Genomic DNA, 24,376 nt, shown 5'->3' with positions numbered 1-24,376 from the left:
TTTCAGACCCCTCTACCTCTTATACAAAATAGCAACTAGCAACAAATCTAGCTTCTTTTCTTGGAGTTTGGAGACTAATGGGTCATTCTACGAAACAGGTGCCATTTGGGTCCGCAACATTTGATGAGATGTACAAGGCGCAAAAAATGTTTTCAAGTGTTTTTACAAATTTTGGAGCTACCAAAGCAAGTGCTCTTATTGACATGCTGTATCAGAAAATTATATTTCTTAAAGAGAAAAAATTTCGTTTGAAAAATAACTGCTCTTTAACTAAACAAAAATGTATTTTATCCAATTACTCGATTAATCGATGGGATTTTCAGTAGAATACTCAAATACTAAAATATTCGATAGCTGCAGCCCTATTTTCCATGACTTTGTAAACACCAAAACTACCTAAGAAGAGTCGACCCTCCTCTTTTACGTCTCTCTTCATGTTTTTGATCCAAGAAACAAAGTTTACTTTTTGACTACTTGGGCGCTCCATCCTTTGATCCTCTCCATTGTCAACTTTTCTCATGATCGTGCCGCTCTTTCTCTCTGAACTACCTCAACACATCAACTGTATCGAGTTTTTTTTTTTTTTAAACCAGTATTGATATCAGTAAATATCTGCTATTGGACACAACAGTGATATTAATATTGGATATAAGTTTCAGCCAAAATTTTCATATTGGTGCATCCCTAATTTATAGCACTGTGTGACATTAACGTTTTGATGTAAAGTAAATGAAGTGTGCTTCAATGACCCTCTCCCCAGCACACTTCACACAGCTGTGCTGCTGCTTCCAGCCCATGTGGACTCTGCACAGGGGCGCAAACAGGACAGCAGTTAGGTTGCAGACTGTCAAATTGGTGGTAAAGTTTACAAAGGACTCACACCTCAGGGCCCAGATGGTGAATGTTGTGCAGAGGAGAGGTGAATAGATCCAAAGCTGGCTCTGTGTGTCAGTGCCTGAAGGGCCCTTTGAGGGGGGGGTATGTTGATGGAGGAGTTTCCTAAGTGGATCATCACATGCCTATGCACTGAGGTTAGCTGGCACGGCTGGATCCTTTTTGAGCCAGGGTCGAGCACAGGGGAGGTTCACAGGATTAAATTTGAGCTTTTGGATGAGTTTTGTCCTTTTTGTTCTTTGAGAAACATGTCACTCTCTAAAGCTGGTCAAGTGACTCTGTCCAATCTCTCATCCTGCTTTAAACTGTATAAACCCACTCTGAATCTATTATTGTTAACAATGATTCTTCAACCAACATGGATGTTCATATAAACGGAGGGAAATAGTCAACCACACTAAACAGTTTCACTTTTACACGCCAGAATTTCCCTAAAACCTTCCCAGCACTGCTTTTTGACCTTGACAGCTGGAGTGGAATGCAGGTTTACTTTGTGTGTGTGTGAGTGTGTGTTGGTGTGTACTCAGTCTCTGTTGTGGACTAACCTCTATTGACTGACCTTCAGGCTAATTATTAATGCAGCATTAAAAGCTTCTTGTGAGGTCAAAAGCAGCTGTAAATCAAACTTCCCTTTTACTTTATAGTGGCCTAAATTCTTCCCTCCATCACAAGGAAGTGAAATCAGTTCAGGCCACCGCTCTCTGCTCTAATCTCCAATGTTCTGACTCACGCTGTTTGATAATGGTCTGTGAAGACTTTGGGCCTAATCCTCGGAGGCACCTTTTATGCTTGTGCCTCCTGGCCCCCTGAGGAAAAGCCATTCACTGCTGCCAGGTGGGGAGGAGTTTTTCCCAAGGGGATCAGCACGAAACTCACTGTCTCGCAACATCCGAGGTGGGATGATTGCCAGTGGTTGAGGAGGGGTGACGGTGATGGAGGCTCAGAGTGGATCTTGAGGAGCGGAAGGGCTTTTCTAGGATATGTTGTTCAAAACATGAGTCTGTCTTTCCCCTGCTGTGGAAAAAGGGTCACACACACTTTGCATTGTGCTGTGAAGATCAGCGGTGGCTCTAAGAGATGGTTTGAAGTAGTTGTTTTCTTTTTCAGGCTTGTGGGGGAACATACTAATCATCCAATTAGGAGATGAGGGTTTAGCCTGCTTTATAGCGGGCTTTAATGTTGGAGCTGAAAGCTCTTTTTTTGCCTGTGGAATTTCCACAATAACGTAAAGAAAACAGGTGAAAGACAACAAGAATGTGCCTCAAACTATGGTTTTTGTACACGGAGATAAGAGTGCTCCGTAAGCAAAGTTTTAACTACACATCCTAAATTATCAGCTCTTGTGAAGACATCTTTTATCCTCAGGGAACTGACATAACGTAGCAAAGCTGCCAAGACATACCAGGCACCAGGAAACAAGGAATGACCTCTTCTGGTGACTCAATGTGAGGAAACTGAGCTCTGAATTACAAATATTACTTATTTTCTACCATCTGATATGATGCAGTTGCAGCAGGTTTGATCAAGTTGGTGTCTAGAGGAATATGGTGATATGAATTAAAGTGTGAATCATTGTCCACTGGGTTCAGATTCATCACCACTTCTCAGATGAGTCAGCGTGAATCAAGCAGGAGCGGCTGTGTGAGCTGTTACAAAGAGGGCAGGCAGAGGCTCGTTCTGTTCAGTCCACAGTGCCGTCACTCTTACTCTTACTGTGTTTGTTATCTTTGCTTAGAAATTACTTAACTTCAGAGTTGAAACAGGCAGGAAAACATGAGCAGCCAGTGTCCTCTGTTATCTGTTTCCAGTGAAGAGAGTCAGTCTGTGAAGTGTGATCAGTGTCACGGCTGCTTTAGGATAAACATTTGCATGCTGAACATAGATACAGGCTGTGTTGTTCCTGTTTCTGATCCCTGATTTGGTTAGAAAACAAAGGCCATGCGTGTGTCAGAACATCACAGGAGGAACTGAAGCCCAAACTCTGAGTAACATGACAATTCGAATGAAGTGAGGGTCTTAGAGGATTCACCTGAAAGAGTCATAAAGGTGTGTCTTTCCCAGAAAGAGCTCCTCTTTTATTGTGTAGCACACACGCATTGCTCATCATGTGAAACGTCTGATCACCAGAGGATAACCTGGAGTTTAACACCACAATCTTTCATGTGCTGGACACATCTCTTCACTGCTGTCTCTGAGGTAGGCCTGTCATGATAATCAATAAATTGATTAACTGAATAATAAATAAAAACGTCCTCGGTAAGTTTGCAAGCCTCGATAAACTGACACGTGCATGCATGTTTGTTTTCCTCCTCTCTTTTGACCAAAGAGGCTGAATGAGAAGATGGCTCACTACGTCTATCTTTCCTAACATCAGGGTGCAAAGGTTCTATAGTGGATTTAGCAGATTTATAGCGGAGTGAGCATCTGTCAAAAATGCGATCTTTGGGGTGAAGACGGGGCTGCTCGCGCGTACACATGGAGAGAGCTGAAGCGAGCATCCTGAGGGGTAAGGAGGAAACACACTAATATGAGTGATGGCACGAAAGATACAGTTCTTAAGCCGCCTGCCACAGTCCCAGTGTGGGAATATTTTGTTTTTTATCAGAATGAACAAACTGTGAGCTCATGAACACCAACGAGCTGATATGTCCCATTAGTTTGAAAATAGTGGCGACGAAGAAGAAGAAGGGGAGGTGCAGCGGAGCCTTGTTCTTTGACAATCCGCTCTTACTGAGGCTTTTGGTCTGCAAAGTAAATAGAAATAAAAGCGCCAAATGGTGGGCGCTCAAAGACAGCTACATTGCCAAAGAAATGCAGCCCTTCAATACGGTTGAAAGCCAGAAATGTTAAAAATGTTGGACAGACAGTACGGATTGACTGGGAAAAAGTACATGTTACAAACAATTCAGGAACTGTATAAACTCCCTTTTATTTAGGCTATAGTTTTTATAGTTTTTTTTATTTTTGGGGGGAGTTTCGTTTTTTCTTTTGAGACAGGGTCTATGTTTAATTGTTTTTGATTAGTGTTAATTATTTTCATTGACATGTATTTTTTTCTAAAAGAGCGTCCATTTCATTTTCATTGTATTTTTTTTCTCTTTCTTGTTTGTTAAATTTATTATATTTTTTGTTTAATTTATTTTTTTTAAAAGATCCTGACCTTTTAATTACAGTTAAATACTCTTAAGAAATTAAAGTCTCTTGCTTTTGATATGGTATACTCACTTTATTATCCCATTTATCATAATTACATTTATGAAAAAATGGAAAAAAAATCAAAATAATATTGACAATAATATTGTTTATCGGCAATAATATTTTGGAAAATTATCGGCTTGCAAAATTTGTTGTCGTGACTGGCCTTCTCTGAGGTATGCCACACCAGGGATTATTATTATCTGTTGTTGATGCCTGAACTATTTTCCATCACGCACCATCATTTCTTAACATGGACTGACTTGTTATTACCCTTGTACACATTTGTTTCCCAATACCTTAAGTAGACACTGTGTTATGCAATGCTGTGAGCACAGATAGCCAAAGTTTTTTTCTGACGTAAGTGAGAAACACAAGTTTTTAAGCTCGGCACTCGGACTGGTCAGTTTCAGAGATCAGGTAAAGGAAAAGTTAAATTTACCCCTGTTGAGGATTTGCATGGAGCCTGGTTTGCATGGATGTGAAATGGAAGTTATATGAACCAGGGATTTCACAACCAACAACAAACGTCATATCTGCATGCTGTGACTTATCGCTTTCTTAAAGCAGGTGGTAATATTTAGAGAGCATGCAAACATTGTTTTTGCGCAATATTCTTTAAAGAGGAATGCTTTGTGCTCCGAACACCAGCAACTGCAGACAGATACAGATCATCTCTCTATCACGTGTGTCTGAAGCCCTTTAAAAAAGTTAACAACCAGGTGCTGGAGTGTTCATTTCAGTGTTTCTGCTCATCTCTTACACCGCCTTATTAGGCACCGCTCGTCATTCATGCTGTAGAAACATGATGTCAGAGGCAGACAGGTCTTCATTGTTCACTGCACCGTGAGCTCAGACTGAAATAGAAACAAGTGCAGACTTTACTTTATTAGTTGTAGACTGATTAGTCAGCGAGCCCCTCAGTGAGTGAATGTCCTGTCTGCTTCAGCGATGAGGCAGACAAAGCATTTCCCCTAAAGCACCTGTCGTATCCCCAGAACATTAAAGTCATATTTACAGGTGTTCTCCAAAGAGTTTCAGACTGCGCAGCACTTTTTCTGGACTTTTTTACTGACATCCGTTTAATCTTACACCAACTTTTACCTTTCCATGGTTACTGAAAGCCTGCGCTGCATTAAAATGAGCCACTGTCCAGGGGATTTGGTGTCAGAGAAGCAAAAAAAGAGAGAAGGGAAGGTCATGCTTGTAGCATTAGCACACCTTTGTCTGTAAATGTTAACCTCGGCTTAACGGCCAGGAAACTGGAATTCAAAGAATTACAATGAGGGGTTAGGAGTTTTTTCTGGAATTCCAACCATTTTCCCATTTGCAAAAACATCAGTAATCTTCTCACACACAAGCTGCTTATATAATATGATCCATTAAGGATCAGACAGTCTCTGAACACTTTGTGAACTGACTAGGTTGTGACTTTGTTGAGGCTAAATCGATTTAGAAAATCCACTTTAAGTTTTTGAGGTTAAGAGGCTGCCTCTGGAGCGCTCCAAATACTACACTATCACTGGAGCCTTGACTTGGTTAATGGTTATGTGTGAGAGTTAACAATTGTATTGAGCTGCAGTGCTTTAACAAAGAGGAGTGCTGTGTTTTGTTGTGGTGCTTTGTGAAATTGAGGTGTGTGAATGTGAAAATCCATGGCTTGGCTGGGGAGAATATTTTGCTGCAGACCTTATACTTAGCTGTGCAGCCTTTCTATGCAAGTTGTGATTTAACAGGTGTGTCCACCCGGCTGTTGGGTAAGAGGTGGGAGGTCTTTTTTTGTATGGAGTTAAAAATACGCAGCTTACAAAAGTCTGTTTCAAGAGATATGGAGCAGTCATGAAGCCTGTATCAACGATGTGGAGTAGAAGAGATCCATCCCTCTAACATGAACCCTTGTGTGTAAACTGACAACTGGTTTGAAAAACATATCCAGTGGTGGATATTAATGTTATCCATGGTTTCTCCAGCCAGCTAGTTGAGCTTCACAGAGCTGCACAGCTGGTTTTAACTAGCATTTAACTCACTGCCTGCTTCACAGTGGTTTATTTTATGGACTTTTCCGTCCAGTTATTGCCAAAACATCACTGGTGTTTTGGCTTTAAAAGTCATATTACTAGAACAATTTGTCTTATCATTAAATCGCTGATGACAAATTAGATTTTGTTTTTGGTTGGTTGAGGCTTCTAAAAGGGAGAATGTTTGACAGTGGAAAGACATGAAACTCAAGATTCATTTTCCCATCGTCATGGCTGCTAATGCTTCAGAGCAATCCGCTTCATACAGCCAACAGAAACCAATCCAACATGACACAGCTGTTACACGCAAATACATGTTTGGAGACACATGAACTTCACTAAATTTTACAGGAAAATACAAAAATCAGTTCATTTCATTTGACACCGTCATAATAAGCTTTAATTTAATGTACATGTCTGCTCGTGTGGTGTGGTAATCTTATTTTCTGACTTAAATGGTGGATAAAATTAATCTCCTCCTGCCTTTTAAGTCCATGTAAGGAGTGATTTTGAACCTTTTTCACTTGCTCGTAATCTACAATTTAATTTGAGATTATCAACGTGATTTCTGAATGCCATTTCTCAGTTCCCCTATTTGGGTCTTTGAGGACCAGATTGATGTAAAACTCTACATGACAGCACCATGCCAGCCGACAAAGTTTAGCAGCGAGAAAACAGATCTGCAATTTTTGCAGCTTAAAAGGATTTCTTGGATTTATTTTGCAGTAATGGTCGACACAGGAGCTGGACTGTCTGACAGGAAAGGGACAGAAGAGCAGAGGAAAGCTAAACAGGAGAGTGATGGAGCACAGGCTAAAATATGAGCTAAGCTGTTAGTGATAATGTCCATCCCAACCCACAGTCAGCAGTTATTCTGCAGTGTTCTGTTCAGACTTGAGAGTCTATCAGTAAAATGAAAAACGAGGTTACGTTAGCTCTGCTTGGTGAGGTTGGAGTCGGTAGATGATCACTGGTAGGACAGAACCTGGATTATTGTTGTTACATGTTACAGACACGTCTCAGAGCACCAGGCTGTGATCCACACATGGCCAGTTACTAAACTAGGGTACAAACTGAGTTTCAATCAGTAGCACTACTTAACCATGAATAAATACATTACCTCATGGATCTGTATCTGGTAAAAAGTTGTATTAAACAAAGAAGATCTGCTCTCCATTAATTTCAAGTAAACCTACTCCTTGTTAAGAGCCATGACTTCACGGTAGCGGGTGCTACTGCTCATAGGAAACCAGGGATGGATGCCAAATTAAGTACTTTTAAATGCATGGACCAAATTCCATTCGTAGTATCGAGTATGATTTAATTGAAATCAAAATGTTTAGGAACCTAAATGCATCTTTGCAACTGCGATTTTCCATGCTGGACATGAACACAGCATTGCAAGTTAAATTAAAAAACATTGAGATTGTATGAATTAACAAATGAATATTCATTAACACATAAATACACTCAAAAGTACAGAAAATTGGTACCGTTGAGTACTGATACCGATTGCCAGGTACTGGGCATTTGTACCGTATTGTTTCAAATGTGAAAGGTACTATGGGAAACGGCGTCTTTACTCTGGAAAAACACTGTTTTTTTTTCAGAAAGTCCTGGGAACCTGACACTCGCTGTAAATTTTTTCAGAGTCACTAATGGTGTGCACTGTAAGAACCGACAGACTCCAACCTGGTAGCAGCCAAGCTAATAGTCAAGCTCACTGCAGACTGTCTTTGACTTAAAGGCACCAGTATTATTCACAGTCTTATTTTCCTAACCAAGCTTGAGTTAAATTTGCACATACATTTTTAAAAAGCTAAAACCAATGACACTACAATCTCCACATCTGAGAAAAGTGGCACAGCAGCAGGCATGGCCTTGTCACTGGGCTGCAGATCCAGCAGAGATCTGTGATAAGTGTTCACAGATGTGGAGGAGACTCTATGTCACTGAGAAAGACCAGACATCCTGCTCTTAAACTGATCATGGTTATAGTTGGCTTTTATTTAGTGTAGCAAGAAGAACTGCATCATGGGAAACAATTACAGAGATGCGTATTCTTCTCAGCCTGTGCATGCTTGGAAAGAAGAGGGTTCACAGTTTGTCTTCATCCACAGCTACAAACCGGATGCAAACACTTTGCACAGCATTGCATGGGAGCAGGCGCTGGTCTTATCTTAAAGCTGCATGTTGACCAGGTCATTTGCATTCCTCTGCATGACCTGTTTCAACAAAGTCAGTGAGTGGTCCTTCTGTTTTTCCCTTTAAACACGTGAGGTGTTGTATCACCTACAGATAGTGGCCTTGTGCACAGTGTAGACCATCAAAGTCAAGTGTGCTCTGAAGTCTTGAGATCCCTCTGCTAGTGTTACACTGCTGCCATCACCTACTTTCTGGTGTTGGCAGATTTTACAGCTCACTCCTTCCTGTTTTGGCACGGCATGATGAGGCCCTGATCCTGATGTGTAAACGTGGTGATTTGTTTTGCTCTTCCCACTCCCTCCAGCTTGGCCTTGACTTCAGGCTGCAGCTCAGCTGCTTTATTACAGAGGGATGTTGGGTGTGAGGAACACAGGGAAGGAGGAAGGGAGTCTCACATGCTGGACGCCAAAGCCGAAAAACCAAACGTAAAGATGAATCCAGCAGAGGAAGCGGAAGCCTCATTCTAATTTGTATTGGGTGTAATAGCTTACCACTACACACCCTTTAGCACCAGCGACCCTGTGATTTGTCACCATGTGTAAACAGTTTGCTGTGGTGGTCAGCTCCCGCCTGCAGAGTCTCATCTGTTTCTCCTGCTGAGGTTTTGCATGGGAACTGTGTCGTCGTGTTGTGGAGTGTTGAGCAAGCTTTGCAGCCTGAGTGAGACTCAAAAGCTCAGGACTGACTCATGGAAAGTTTCAGAATGCCAGAAGGTGTGTGTGTGTGTGTGTGTGTGACTGTGTTTGTGTGTGTGGTGTGTGTATTTACGAGCAAATAGAAAGGCAGTTGAAATCTCCAGATGAAACCCATCATCCAGCTGCATGTCACACTTCTACCAGACTCTATAAATCAATAACTTTAGGCATTTCCCATGCCTTCTCATGTGAAATACGTCCTGTTCACCATAACACACCCCGAGGAGAGCTGTTAGAGGTTGTGTGTTCTGCATTACGCTTTACACGAGAGATAAGTCAAGTGAGTATGCTTGTTAATAGGGAATCAGATTGGTTACAGGCTCCGACACATCGCCTGAGCTCCCTTTCCCAACATCAGGTTTGTGTTATCAGCTCTTGGCTACTAAACAACATGTTATGATCAGTACATGTAGGCTACAAGCTTGTCAACAAGAGTGGAGGAAAGTGTAAGCCAAGCCCTTGAAAAAAGCTACATCTGTGAGCTATCAACACCAAATTATGCCCTCCATTCCCATATGGCAGTAATACTTAGTTGAGTCATTTCACTGTTCGTCTTAATGACGCTTTTTGCCCGGTGGATTTCAATTTATTAGTCCGAAGTCAAACTTCATGTGAGAGCTGCTTTTCTTCGGCTGGGTAAAACGGTTTTGACTCTCTTCACCCTGCAAATGTTTAAGGAAATGTATTTCTCTGCACAGTGGCCACTCAGTGCTCCTTTCTCACACCAACATGACTTCATATATTTGGTTAGCGAGGAAAATTCCCCGTCCAGCCAGGACGGATGTGAAACTGAATATGGATTCCATTTCTCTGGGATTCATATGTAGCTCATAAAAGACACATAAACAAAGCTCCTGGTTGCCTTCCTTACTTTTTTTTTCTTCCCATCAGTTTTCCCTCTCTCTGTTTTTCCAAGCTCCAGCCTTCAGCAGTCAGGAGAAGAGGAGGAAATGACCAGGTTTTCCATAGAATATGCAGTGCTGTAATTTGGCCGTGTCAGTAATGATTTGAGCGAGGCCTTTTACTGTAAACCATCGCTGTGTATTTCATCCTGGGTGGAGATCACACAGATCTGAGCTGTCTTACTGATGTCTGAGCACGGGTCTGTTCACTGTTGTTAGAATTACAGTAATTGGAGTTATCTCTTGGCTTTGCTTTTCTTGTGGTTTGATTTAAGATGACATAAAGGCCCATTTATACTCCCTTTATGTTCGAAAATGTACCTGTCTGTTTCAAACGATGTTACCGTCACTGCTCACATCCTTCCATACGTCCTTTCCGTTGGCATTGCAGTTGACCAATACATCCACCAGGGGGGGGCAGGGTCAAAAGTTTATGACAGCGGAACTCAAAGACAAGCATGGCGACTGTGGAGGAAGTATTGATAATGCAAAGCTTGCATAAAAAGACAAAAACGAAGGCAGCGTCGTTGCAGGCGGTGCTCGGTGAGGCAGTTAATTACATTGCAAAAGTTCCGCCATTGTTATTTTTTCCTCGTATCTCACTAAAGCTTTGTAGTGGGTAGTAACAGCAACACTGCCCCCATGGTTTCCAGTGGTACTGCTCCGTTTAGTCTGTATCGGTAAGTTTCATGGAAACGTGCAGAAACACGGAGATTAACACACAGAACGGACAGAAGGCTCCGTCCGTATCCGTATCCGTATCCGTATCAGTATCAGTATCAGTATCAGTATCAGTATCTGTATGTAACAATGAGCTTAAATGGGCCCTAAAAGAGCATCTGATTTATAACAGCATTGTCTTTCTTGTTAAATTTCTATTAAATTACTTGTGAATAGGGTGCACCCATCACAATTTTCTGGTCAATCACTGATCTTTAAAAAGCCTGACCTGCTGATACTGATTTGGGCCGATACCGATTTTTATTTTTTATTTTTTATAACTGACAGCATATACCTTTATTGTTCCAATCTTATTTTATTGAAAATCATTGAACAATAGACAATAATATCTTGATGTTTTAACTTAAACAACCAATAAAGTGTCCTGAGTTTTAGGTCTCAGAGCAAAAAGTAACAACGGCTGACTGTCAGACCTTCATAGAGCATAAGATCAGTTTCATGTGTAAGGATGGGCCAATCACCGATCCCCCAAAATTAAAGAAATCAGCACCGATTGATCGGCCGACTGATTGATTGGTGCATGAATACTTGTGAATGTATTAATGACTGGTGTCAAATAAGAACACCAATCAAACCAATAAGAGAGCAGTCATTTTATAATAATACTGAAACCAAAACTGATTGTTTGAGTCATGAAATACTACACCTGATAAGACTTTAATTGGGTTTTAAAAGTGTTGTACTTTGAACTTCACCCAAAGGGATCATGTGTCTTTTAACTTTGAAGTTTTATCTGCTGCTTGTGTTCTTCTCATTTATACCAGAATCTCCTCAGCTGTCCTCGCCCCTCCCCAACGGCGAACATGACCAGCAACACACCGACTCGGGCCCAGACTGTTACAGCCAGCTGTGTGATGAGCCACTGGACAGAGAGGGTGAGCGTCCAGTGAGCCTGGTGTCCACCCTGTCCTCGGGCTCCTCCCGTGATAGTCGCAGCCTTTTTGGTAGCACTGTAGCCCTTCCTTCCTCTACCACTCCACCCGTACAAAACGAGGAAGACATCGACCTGGAGCTGAGTCCAGCTGGAAACACCAGAGACCAGGCAGGGGACCAGAGTCCCACCTTCAACAGCCCCAGGAGCCGCTGGCAGGGACAGCTGGAGCCCAGGGTGATCAGCAACCAGTGGAACAACAACAACGCCACCTCTGACAGGAAGGCAAGAGGTGAAATACTCGACGTCACTGCCTCGCCGGTCATTACCAGTGCCATGGCGCCAAACCCAAAGCTGACCTATGTGGACCGTGTTGTCATGGAGATCATCGAGACAGAGCGTATGTACGTCAAAGACCTGCGCAGCATCGTGGAGGTGAGTGGCTGTCAGGGCTGTAGTTGAATTTTCCGTCCCAGTTTCACCTGTAGCCAAGTATTCATGGAGCGCCAAAGAATTGATGTTATAGAGAGCAATCATTTAGATTCTGTGCATTTAAAGCACATGTTTGACTTGGAGCAACGCACAGCAGTGACTTCATGTCTGCTGAACCCTTTGGAGGTGATTAACTGAAATTGGCCAACAAGGAGCCAAAAGAGGGGGATTGGGCTGAACGGCTGTTTAGAGAAAATAATGTCCACTTTGCTCAGAGCAGCTGTTTGTGGCCACAAACCAGCCTGGCACTTGTTAAACATCCAGAGGAATTTTCTCTTCCTTTTCATTACCAAAACTTCATTTCAGATTTCTAAACACTACTGTCAGTGGACAAAAATGCCAGCCTGACATCTGGCAGTTGTGTTGTGTGTGTTTATGTGCTTGGTGTGTGCTGAGATGAAGGCTGTGAGGAAGTTAATGATCGGCTAGTTTTGTGTATCACCCTTCCTGTTTGTTTACAGCGCAGTGAAAGTTTACAGCCTGTAGCCAGAGTTGAGGATGCTCCTGTCTGGAGTTCAAACATGGAGTTGAAGCTGGGATCAAATCAGGGGCTTTCTGATCTGATAAAGCATGAAAAATGGGCCGAGGACGACTTCAACACTCAAAAGACCGATCACATCTCATTGTGTTATTTTACCTTCTGTAGTCTGGAAAGGAACCTCTGTCTAGCTCTTAATATTCTCTGGGGTTTACATCAGCACCGCGCTGTCAAACAGTCTGCACTGCACTGATGGTAATGACTTTAACACGTGAGGCATTTCTGCGGCTGACTGGCAGCAAAGCAGCCAGCACCTCTCCTCACCTTGTCTCAGGCTGGGCTGGCCACTGGCTGTTGCCGTGGGAGGGAAGGAGGGAGGCCCTTGTCGCAGCTTGAGTAACGACTTGCTCCAGACAAACACTTCCAGGACTTTTGACTCCATCAGCTGACAGGAGCAGCAGCCCAGCCTGGTCCAGGCCCGGTCACACAGGCTCTGGAGAAAGCTCCGTCCTCGCCCCCGGCTCTCAGGCTTCCCTCTGCCAACACAAACACCTCCATCTTTGCTCCCACTGAAAAAACAACACTGATTAAAGGAGAGTGATTGATTTTCCATAGGCAACAGTTTGGGAACACAGATGTTTCCTCTATGTTTTCATGCAGTACGGCTTCTATCACATTTATTCCCTGCAGCTAATTGTAATTTCACACTGAAACATGAATCAGACAGGGACATGCAACACCCCTCCTTCACTTTGACGTTGTCTCACCAGCAAACTAATACAAAGCTTCAGTTGATATGGACTCTGAACCCAGCAGCTGTTAAAGATGTGTCTACCAAGGTTATAATAGTTTTGGATTTCTCATTATAGTTTAGTTTTAGTAAGTTTTGACATTTTTTTTTCCATTACAGTTTAGTTTTAATTAGTTTTGGAGAAGGCATTCTAGTTTTTATTTAGTTTTGATTTTTGCAACAAGGCTTAGTTTTAGTTTAGTTTTAGTTTTTTCATACCTTATTAACCAGGTGCAGGATTCAAAAAGGTCAGAGTAAATATTTTGTAATATAGTTTATTTTCCAGTTAAACATAGTGCTCACTGTTAAGTCAATGCTGATACTGAACTGTTGGCTGCTGCCTTAAACACAAGAAAATAATGTAAACTTAATATAAAAAATATAAACATAAATTATATAAAACAATATGATATGAGCTTAAATACTTAGAAACTTGGACTCGGTAACAATAAAGTCAGACTCACATGAAATTAAACTATTACAGATGCTCTGATTCATTGCTCCACTACGTTTTGTCGCAATACATTGCACAGCCAGTCAGTGCAGTAAACAAGCACATCCCAGTACGTCGCTGTGATGGTGCTATACGGTGCTCACAACTGCCGAAAACTGTTGTAAAATTGGTTGGGAAAATGTGTCGGATTCATTTAAATCCTAAAGGCTATTATTATTGTCAAAAACTATAACTAAGGACATTTTTTCTATAATTTTGGTTAGTTTCAGTTAGTTTTGTGAACACAAGATACAGTTTTTGTTTACTTATCGTTTTTGTTTTCTTTTCTAGTTTTTATTAGTTTGAGTTAACTGCAAGGTATTTTAAATTTTAGTTTTCGTTTTTAGTTTCGTTTTAGTTAACTATTTTAACGTTGGTGTGTACTCTGCTTCTAGATCAAGTCTATCTCACTCTCAGATCTCAGGTCTTAACTGTCCTACATAAATTGCAGTTCAGAGAACAGCTGTTTGATCCATCTGCTCTTGTTTGTGAACAAACATCCCCAGCACCTGGCCCAAACACACCCAGAATAATCATTCTCATCATTGTTGGAGAGGAATGTGGTCAGGGTGGGATTCAGGAAGGCCTTGGTGAAGGTTAGTTTGAGTGATTCTTGTGTAAGACTTGTTCTGTTAAAAAGCAGAGCTTGTGGTGCTACATACATGGCATTAAATCTCTCATGCTGCTGAAGGTCACATGTTTATGGCGAGTTCTCCTATAGGAGACGAGGAGACGCCCTGCTGTCTGCAGGTCAGCATTGCTCTCACTGTGCTGGAATTCTGCGTCTATAACAGGCTGCATTTCATTCAGTAGTGTGATGGGTTGACTCAAGCCTCTGCTGAGTGTGTATCTGTGTGTGTGTTTTAACACCAATCGTCTGAGAGCCTGGGTGTGTGTGTACAGGCTGTTGACTTGAATTTGCTTTATATAGTCATCGCGTTTGTGTGTGTGTGTGTGTTTGTCTCTCGTCAACGTACTCCTCTGCTTGTTTGGAGCTGTGTGTTTGCCACATGAGGGTATGATTGAGTTCAACCAGATGCAGGCATATTTGGCTTCTGTTATTTAGATATTTTTACTCCTGGGGTCCAGTGGGAGTCTGGTGGAACGGGCTGTGCCGACGTTTATGGTCCGGGTACATCAGACCCTCTTCCAGACAGGCGGGCCTCCAGTCTGTGGAACAAACCCTTAAAAGGATCCTTTAAAGATCACATCAATTATGCACGAATTACAGAAAGCATTGTTTCCCGGCGTGAGCTTTGTGATTATTAGATAACACTTTTCTATTTCTGTACAGTACATGTCATTCACTGCTGTGCCACAGCTATAGAGTTCAGTAGTGTCAAAGTAAAAGCTGAATGAAGACTGAATTACAGAGGATACGACAGGAACTCATATGTCAAAATGTTTTTCTAGTTTACAGACTCCCTCTAGTGGTAAGAATTTAGAAGTGCCTGTATCACACATGAGTCACATTTGTCACCAAATATTGATGTGACCTTTTGAAATGTAAGCCCATCTTTCATCTGAAACTCCATATCTGCTGTTTTTCCAGGATTACTTGGCTCACATAATCGATATGAACAACCTCCCCATCCGGCCAGAGCAAGTGTGTGCGCTTTTTGGAAACATAGAAGATATCTACGAGTTCAACAGGTAACCTACACCAACACATACACACACTCCGACAACTAAAATCTCTATCCCTGTCTTGTGTTTCTTCATAACAAAAGTCAAAACAACAGGATAAATGTTAGAAAGGCAGAAAATGAGCTGCTTTTGAGAATATGTAAGCTAACCGAGAATGTTTTCATGTGCTGTTAAATGTCCAACATTGTTCCAAAGTATGATGAAACAACAATGAGGAATGTGAAAAATTCATGACACAACAGCTGATTATATTTCCTCACAGACACAAAACAGATACATTGAGAAACTAAGAGGTAAGCCCCCTCAGGGAAAACATTTTAGTGAATAAGTCAAATCCAGGGAAATGGTAGTGCTGCCAGCTTGAAGATTTCATCGTTTTTTGTCAGCAAGTGCTCATTGTTGACCGCGCTCTCTGCCAAAACACACATTAGCATTCCTGTCTCATCTCACAGCCAGACGACCCCCTCATCATGCCAAGGCCATCATACAGCTCTGAACCACAAATGGAGAGGATTTGATTCTTATTAACTTCCAATTCAATTCAAGCCAGCTTTACGGAGGAGATTTTGACAGATTTTGGAGCTAAAGTCTCTGTTCTCAGGGATTATCCACTTGTTTTTGGCACTGGGGAGCTCTGGTATAGTAATGGACTGAGAACAGGGAACAAGTTGTTCAAGCAAAAAATATATATAATTTTTTTTTTCACTTTCTATTGTTGTTGAATAAAAATAATCCCTGATGTTCTCCATTCAGGGGGTCACATCATATACCCTAAATCCCTTTATCTCACCAACTTTTTTTGGCGTTATTTGTTCTTTTTGCTTTGTTTTGCGGAAGCTCTATCAACTTAAACCTTAATTTGTTGTTTCTCAACTAGTCTGTTTATACCAATGGGCATTTATGTGTTTTTTGCTACATGTAACCCACTTCCTAACCTGATTGTAGCTGAGAAAGCAATCATGCAGTCTGAACAAATATTGACACTGAATGTGAAATAAATTCCTTGGTCTAAATTCTTTCATTGTACCTTGAACATGTTGACATATTTCCAGAGCTGGGTTTCAGTTGAGCTGACATTGTGTTTGATCAGGGTTGAGGAATGCTGTGTTTGACATTTTTATTTATTATCTCAGCTACGCAGCATTCTAGCAAAGTGCCTGTGATGATTGGTGATGTTTTTTTCTCATGGATGTACTTTTCCCACCGTGGCCCTCCCTTGATGCCTCTGCCATCCGTCATGCACTATTTATGGAGATGATGTCACACAGTGTAATAAACCATGAAAATACCTCACAACAGGTTGTGCTTTCACAAGCTTGGTACTAATGTTGTTTCTGCTGGGGCTGAAGTCTTGGAGAAAATCAGATCTAATGCATGTTCTGTACACCTAGAGCGTGCAACGGTGGTGTTTCAGAGTGTTTGCTGCCCTCCAGTGGCTGTATTCATCAGGGTTGGAGTAGTTGAGCATTTTCCCTTTGTGTCTTCTTACTTCCACCAGTCAGTGAGTCTATTTCTTTGTTTCCCCTTTCTGCTTTTCTCAGTGAGCTGCTTCAGTCCTTAGACATGTGTGAGAACGATCCTGTGGCTGTCGCTCGATGCTTCGTAGTAAGGGTAAGAAACTGACTTCTTAATGCTGATTTGCAGTGATATCAGATGCCCAAGGAAATAAACACTTGTGATGTGATTGTCTGCTTTGTGTCTCCTCAGAGTGAATACTTTGAAATATACACTCAGTACTGCACCAACTACCCCAAGTAAGTATCTATGACAGAGTCTGAAAATGTCATTAAAGCTCAACATGAACACCATAAAAATAACTGTGCTGTGTCTCAGCTCTGTGGCAGCACTGACCGACTGCATGAGGAGTAAAACATTAGCCAAGTTCTTCCGGGATCGTCAGGCTGCTCTGAAGCGCTCCCTCCCTTTAGGCTCCTATCTGCTGAAGCCTGTCCAGAGGATCCTCAAATATCACCTGCTGCTTCAGGTACAAGATTTGCTCAGTGGTCAATTTGTTTTGATTTAGCTTTTCTTTAGAACCAAAACTGCTGGCATCAGTTCAATGGTTCTGTTATGTATCAACTATTATTAAATACTCCATCTGACAACTGGACAGTTCTTTGAATTGAGTAATTTTTAGCCATGGAGTTTGTTTTTTTTTTTTTACTGGAAAATACACTTGAACATTGATTGGGAAACATTTCATTACTAAAGGGACCTGATTTCCCGTAGCTGGTGATGAGACATTGTCAAATAATGTTCCTGATCTTTTTTGAAGGAAATTGCAAAGCACTTTGACCCAGATGAGGAGGGCTACGAGGTTGTTCAAGAGGCCATAGACACCATGACCGGAGTGGCCTGGTACATTAACGATATGAAGAGGAAACACGAACATGCTGTCAGAGTACAGGTGGGCTGGAGTAACTGTGCATTCATGTCTCTCTCCTTTCAAAAAGAGGCTTGTCTGTGTCTTAGCCGTGCAATGTTACTAACATTTTTTCTTGACCAGTCTGTCCTCAGAGACTTCCAAGTCTTACACAAGTTTTAAGTTTCAAACTTTTCAAAACTGATTTATTTCTCAAAACCATCAACAATCTAGACTTGGTATCGATCTGTATGCCTTTTTTCTCAAGTCTCCAGCTTAAGGCAAACAGCTTTTTAATAGTTTCCTTGGTTTGATACACTGGCTGTGTGGTCGTTCCCCTTCCTTGATTTCTTTATACGACTGGTTTATAATGATCACAAATAACAGCTGACTCTTGGCTGGCATTTTCTTTTTCTCAAGCTGAATGAGCTTGGCTAAGACTAAGTGTGTGTGTGTGTGTGTAGGAGGGGGAGGTAATGTGCTGTCATGTGAATCCACAGGAGATCCAGTCTCTTCTGATCAACTGGAAGGGTCCTGACCTGACCACCTATGGGGAGCTGGTGCTGGAGGGAACCTTCCATGTTCTACGGGCAAAGAACACCCGAACACTCTTCCTCTTTGAAAAGATGCTCCTCATCACCAAGAAGAGAGGGGAGCACTACGTCTACAAAACTCACATCTCGGTATGTTTTTGAACTGATTCGTGATTAAACAGCTTTATGAAATACATGAATAGTGATTAGAGATATTAGCATGTGAGAGTTAACACCACAAAACATTACTTTCTGTTTGAAAAAGTTTATGTCAGCATTAATTTTGACATTTAGAGTCAGCTTCACTAGGTTAAGCCCTGGCGAAATCCTTACATAGCTACATTTCTTGTTGTTGTTGTTGTTGTTGTTGTAGTGCTCCACTCTGATGCTGCTGGACAGTGCAAAGGATCCTCTGCTCTTCAGCGTTATTCACTTCAAGCATCCCAAGCAACCCCATACAGTTCAGGTAAATATGAACACCAGTAACCTTCATCGTCTCTCATTGTTACACAACTCACAATATTGTAGTTTTTCTATTTAGATAATTCAAGAAAAGAGTAACTTTTAGTCTATGTTGTATTTCTGTATCCTATAAACGTGTGTATCTGCTTTATTTCCCTTCCTGACTCTTAAAATGACACGCACTTGTTGTTTTAGGCCAAATCTGTTGAGGAGAAGCGTATCTGGGGCCATCACATTAAGAGGCTCATACTTGAGAACCACAACACCATTGTCCCCCAGAAGGTAAACAACACAAAAATGATCCTTTAAATGTTTTGTCTCTCAGCTCTGAAAACAGTCTTCCTTTTAAAAACATCATCTCTGTCTTCACAGGCAAAAGAAGCCATCCTGGACAATTCAAGCTGTGAGTAACCCCTGTTATGAGTGGACTCATTTAACTGTTTCCACAGCAACCAAAGATGCTGCGCACTGAAACGGGAGGATGGTTCATTTTCAGTGGGAAATGAAGAGTGTTTTTTAATTTACGGAAATATTAGCACACAACCTCCTCTCTCTATGTTTGTGGAGAAAATTGTTTTAATAATTGCAGGTCTAAGTCTAATGATGCATCTGTCTGCTGCTTAGATCCAGGGATGTACCACTACAGCCCTGAGAGGCTGAAGAAAGCCGAGTACTGCCGAGCTGATGACTTCCATCTTGGAGGGCGAAATGGGAGGAGGAGATCAGGTTGAAGAGCTGTATTTGTTACTAATTAAATGTTTTATAATAAAAAAATAGTTCTGATGGGAAGTTGCAGCAGCATTGGGTTATATAACATTTTGTTTTCTCTCCTTTTAGAACCAGCTAAACAAATCATAAGGACCACAAAAGGTTGGCACATCCTCTATTTTGTTTTATTAGTGGATTTTTCAGTCACATTTGACAGCCAAAAGGTTATATTCATCATGATGTGTCAGTTTGATCCGCTTTGTGGATTGCTCTCCATGGCCCTGCAGCCCCACAGTCCCCAAACCCAGGTTATTTTTGTGCTTGTTTACATCTCCGCTTTGTTCGCCCTCAGAGACACCTGGAAAACAGATCAAAAGACACACGTACTCCCACTCCACTTGAATCACAAGTAAATTATATGCCTCATTGGTTGAAGGCTTTGTCACACACGCTCTTTCAAAAGGCAAATTCTGCCCCGCCAACTTCCTCCTCTCGTTCATTCTAACTGGCTTTTATCAAAGAGGAAACCTCAGTGGTATTGTCCCCATCTCTCTCTTTAGCGCTCAGTCTGGATCAATATTTCTAACCAATGCAATGGAGAAGCAATTTTCATGTCAACCTTCCCATCTGAGTGAGGGAGTAGGTCATCACATCCTGGCTAATTGCATCATGTTCAGTTTGAGCCTCTGAGAGGAAGATGTTTCCAATTGGTATTTATCTAATCAAATGGTTTCCCCGAAGTCTGGCCCAGAGTGACTGCCGCCTGGCTCCGTGTCTGCCTCTGCAGACTGTCCTGACCATAAGTGAATAAGATGCATGCACTGTTCAACTCATTTTGTCATGATGTTCAAGTAAAGCATAGTATTTTACCACGACTGACTTCTCATTTGTTTATCTCTCCCTTTCCTTTTTATCTTTGTTCTCCGTGCAGCTGTTTTGAAGGTAAGCAACTCAAATCCAAATGTAGTGGTGTTTTTTGATAAGGGTTTCCACTTTACTTCATCATAACAGTTTTAAGTAGAGTGTGCAGTGGTGAGATATGGTTTTTAAACTTTCAGCTCAGCAGTACAAACTTCCATTCTCTCTTTTTAAGTCTAGAGAAAAACCTTGAAGTACAAACCTAATCTTCTCAGAACATACTGTACTTCAGCTTTCCCTGGGTTACAAAAATCACATCTCACCAGAAGCTAAAGCAGCTTTACGATGATTCCATCACATTTACAGCCTTGCAATCACATCATGGCTCTAGCACTGGTCTTGCAATAACAAACCACATGTCTGTGACTTCACGCTACAGCATGCAGACAGTGAGGGTGCACTGCTGGGGGAGAGGTGCTCCCTTCAGCCAGCTACTAGTGTCAGTACACTGGCCTCCAGCTTAGGCGAGCCCCAGGCTGAGAGTCCGTATGAGGAGGATCTAACTCTCAGAGGGGACTCTCTGGAGCAACTAAGCCTCACTGACAGTGAACCTAAACTGGGCTCTCCACCCAGTAAAGGGGAGCTGGATCAGGAGAGGGCAAAGGAGGCAAACGAAGAAGAGGAGGAGGAAGATGGGGAGAGTTACAAGGAAGACATACTGATGGGAGACGACCAGGTAGCCGACTTTGCCAGCTCAGTGCTGGCAGCCATCTCCTGCTGGCACTATAGAGCCAGGGCTTTGCTTTCCACTCACTTCACAACGGTGAGGGTTTCTACCACCCACGGGTTTCCCATTTCCTGCTCTGTTTGCTGGCTTACCACTACTCTGTGCCACTCCTTCTCCCACGCCGCCTCTCGTCCCTCACCCTCCTCTTTTTCACCATGATCGGAACAAACTAACACCTGCTACCATTTGCACTTTGTACACTGAATAACTGGTGTTGAGTCATGCTAACTGAGTGCATGGACTGAAGTTCTATCACACGTCCGATGGTGAAACCTTAACATCAACTTCAATGCATGTTTTTACTCTCATCATTTTCTCTTGAAACAAAAGTCAAACCTTCATGCATTCAAAGTTCTGTGATCCTATCTGATCTTTTTGGGGGGCATGGATCAGAATCTCAAAACTCATGTTTCTGATCTCCTGCATTTGCATCAGAACAAGAGGCTTCACCCTCTTTTAGATTTCACTTGTTTTTAAAGGTTAATGAAGCCTTTTAATTAAATTATCATGACAATAACAGGAGCTGTGCTCTTTCATAATCCTGTTTTGTGATCATATTAGTCCTTTGATTTTTCATCATTAGAAACTCTTTCTCATGGTTCATTGTACAATAATGTTTTAAATTCAGTGACCACTGTTATGACACACACCAAGTGTCTAGGAAATTATTGCCTACTGTGATAGATTTTTTTTTCAATGCTGCCTCCTCTAAGATGTTTTAAATTAAAGCTTATTTAATGACATTTTGTTTTTTCAGGATGATCAGAACAGAGAGCAGGCTGAACAGAAATCTACAGAGAGGGAGGAGGTAGAAACTCACAGAGGAGAGGAAAAACTCATTGACGTGCCTGAGAAAGAAACTGATGTACAGGTATTAAAAAGGCTTTGTGATATATTAAAAACTTGTTCCTTCAATGCAACATGTCCGAGAGAATCACCGTGACTTAATTTCCTCTGTCAAAGAACGCACAGCTCTTCTGATGCTTGTAAAGTTTGTTTTCTATCAGCTGTTGTATATTCTGAATGAAACACTTTCAGTGACTTTTGCTGTTGTAAGATCTTAATCCTGGTAATGAGAGAAGCTACACAAGACTTCAATAATAAATCAGTGCCCTTTGCAGCGCACCTAGCATTTTCTCTGAGGCCTGTGTGAATCATGCCTGGAGCAATATCAGTGCCCACAAATTAAAACTCCTCACACACACAAACACAGGAAAAAACACAACTACATAGTTGTTTCTTGGACAGAGCTCCAAGCAAAAGGGCAACATCCGATTTGGGAGCCAGGTGCATTTCTTACCTGATTCTCATGGTGACTGTGTGAAGCAGCCAAAGAGCAGAGTGCAGGCTGTTTGCTCCCCAGGCTTATCTCCACCACACAGCTCAAGGCTACACTTTCTGCAATTTCAGGCACTCCACAGAGAGCCGGCAACACCTGAAAATAAATTTATCAGCACTTTGGAAACTATTCAAGCAGCAAAGACGCAGTGTTCACCTGTGAACTCACTGAGGTTTTTGAAAGTGGTCCAATAAAAGCTTCATGGCAACAAAAGGCACCACAATTTCTCCTAAATGTTTACCAAAATGTTATTTTTAACATCTCTGGGTAATAAAGCTCAACTGGACCTCAGAAATGAAAGATGTGCATCATAAATTTTAAACTGCTTGGTTGGCTTTGAAAAGGTCTTTTTAGTTTCTGGTAAATGGAGCATCAACTCCTTTTTACTGATAACATCCCATAATAATATCCCAAACCCTCCTGTTCTGTTTCAGCTCCACGTGGAGGAGCTGCGCCCTGTGAACTGTGTCCTTCAAGCAAACATGGGTGATCAGCCAGTTGAGCAGTCCCAGTGCCCAGACTCTCCTGAATCCCCTTCACAACAAGAGCCAGTCACACCAGACCCTCAGGACACCTCGAGAGAAAGTGTAGAGGAGGAAGAAGAAAGGAAGAGTAACTCTTCTGCTCTCATCGTAGAGGAAACCAGCGTGCTGACAAACGGGGAACTCTCAGAGGAGGAAGAGGAGGTGCTTTCAGACAACAAAAGCATCCTACCTTCCTCTGTCTTGGACCAGGCAAGTGTGATAGCCGAGCACTTCATCCACAGCCTCTCCAGACGAAGCAGTCTGGTTTCAGAGGACCTGGGTCCTCTTGCCTGCCCCTCACCCTCAATAGAAAATGAGGTCTTCAAAAGCCCCTCAGCCTGCATGGACTTGGAAAAACAAAGCCAAATGTTTGCCAGCTCATCCTCTGAGCCAAAGGAGACGTCTGAGGTTGATCTGTCCACACCTGCACAGGAACCTGCTCTGAATGCCCTCACTGACCAGGAGTGCAGGTCCACTCTCTCAAAGCAAGACCGCCTCCTCATCCACAAAATCAGGAGATACTATGAGCATGCTGAGCACCAAGATGCCAACTTCAGCATCAAGCGCAGAGAAAGTCTCTCCTACATCCCTGCAGGTCTGGTTCGACACCTGAGCAGACAACTCAACAGTACCCCTCAAGAGCAGGTTGTCCCAGTCCACAGGAGAGACCTCTCTCGGACCCGCCCCACCTCCTGGGCAGTGTTCGACCTCCCCGGCTTAGAAAAGAATAAAAACGCTAAAAACGAAGGTCAACCAAAGAAAGAATCACAGGGATCATACGAAGAAAAGACAAGATCTCAGAGCATCACAAGCTCCCTGACCACAGAGGAAGAAGAGTTCAGTCCCTCATCAGACATGTTGAAGGTTTGGCAGAAAATGGAAACAAAGGAGGAAGACCAGGAAGTGCAGCAGATTGCAGATGAGACTGTTAATGTTTTAGAGTTAGAAGCAACACAGGAAACCAGCTTAGACACTACTAATGTGAAAACCAGTGAGCAGCCACTTCAGGTTTTAGAGACCTCTGAAACTAGCTCTGCCTCCTCCATCTCATCTCCAGTCAAAACTGTTCCAGCAGTGGAGGAAGGATCCTGTCAGGACCCCAAGACCCCCGTAACTGATGAAAAGATCCAAGTAAACCAAGGCCACCTGCCTAAGATTATCAACTTCAGAAACAGTATGGAGGAAGACCAGATCCTACAAGACATGGGAAAGATGAAAAACAAGGTGTTCCAGCTGGCTCGTCAGTACAGCCAGCGCATTAAGAACAACAGACCTATGATCTGGCAGAGGAGCCGAGAACAACTACAGCAGCAGCAGAGCCTGAAGAGTATGCCCGCTGTCCTTGAGGAGAAGATGCAATCAAGGAAAAAGGGTAATTAACA

The 24,376-nt window shown here is 42.2% G+C and overlaps 1 protein-coding gene across 2 annotated transcripts in view; it reads left to right on the top strand.

The window, feature by feature from the left end:
- Positions 1–24,376, top strand: part of LOC141806691 (pleckstrin homology domain-containing family G member 3-like) — a 37,651-nt gene that overhangs the window by 11,858 nt on the left and 1,417 nt on the right. Inside the window, exons 3-18 of one of the 2 annotated variants that reach the window (XM_074692330.1) lie at positions 11,415–11,956; positions 15,327–15,427; positions 16,963–17,032; positions 17,129–17,175; positions 17,255–17,405; positions 17,697–17,828; positions 18,284–18,466; positions 18,690–18,782; positions 18,974–19,060; positions 19,151–19,181; positions 19,403–19,504; positions 19,616–19,648; positions 20,418–20,428; positions 20,784–21,167; positions 21,889–22,002; positions 22,905–24,366. In XM_074692330.1, the coding sequence (XP_074548431.1) occupies positions 11,415–11,956; positions 15,327–15,427; positions 16,963–17,032; positions 17,129–17,175; positions 17,255–17,405; positions 17,697–17,828; positions 18,284–18,466; positions 18,690–18,782; positions 18,974–19,060; positions 19,151–19,181; positions 19,403–19,504; positions 19,616–19,648; positions 20,418–20,428; positions 20,784–21,167; positions 21,889–22,002; positions 22,905–24,366 (3,543 nt within the window). The remainder of the gene's footprint in view (positions 1–11,414; positions 11,957–15,326; positions 15,428–16,962; positions 17,033–17,128; positions 17,176–17,254; positions 17,406–17,696; positions 17,829–18,283; positions 18,467–18,689; positions 18,783–18,973; positions 19,061–19,150; positions 19,182–19,402; positions 19,505–19,615; positions 19,649–20,417; positions 20,429–20,783; positions 21,168–21,888; positions 22,003–22,904; positions 24,367–24,376) is intronic. The other variant, XM_074692331.1, reaches the window with a different exon arrangement.

The sequence above is a fragment of the Halichoeres trimaculatus genome, unplaced genomic scaffold, assembly GCF_033239565.1.
Source record: "Halichoeres trimaculatus isolate MK-OKI-2021-1 unplaced genomic scaffold, fHalTri1.1 fHalTri1_scaffold_17, whole genome shotgun sequence".
NCBI classification, from domain to species: Eukaryota; Metazoa; Chordata; class Actinopteri; order Labriformes; family Labridae; genus Halichoeres; species Halichoeres trimaculatus.
This window is presented reverse-complemented; position numbering and strand designations above follow the sequence as displayed.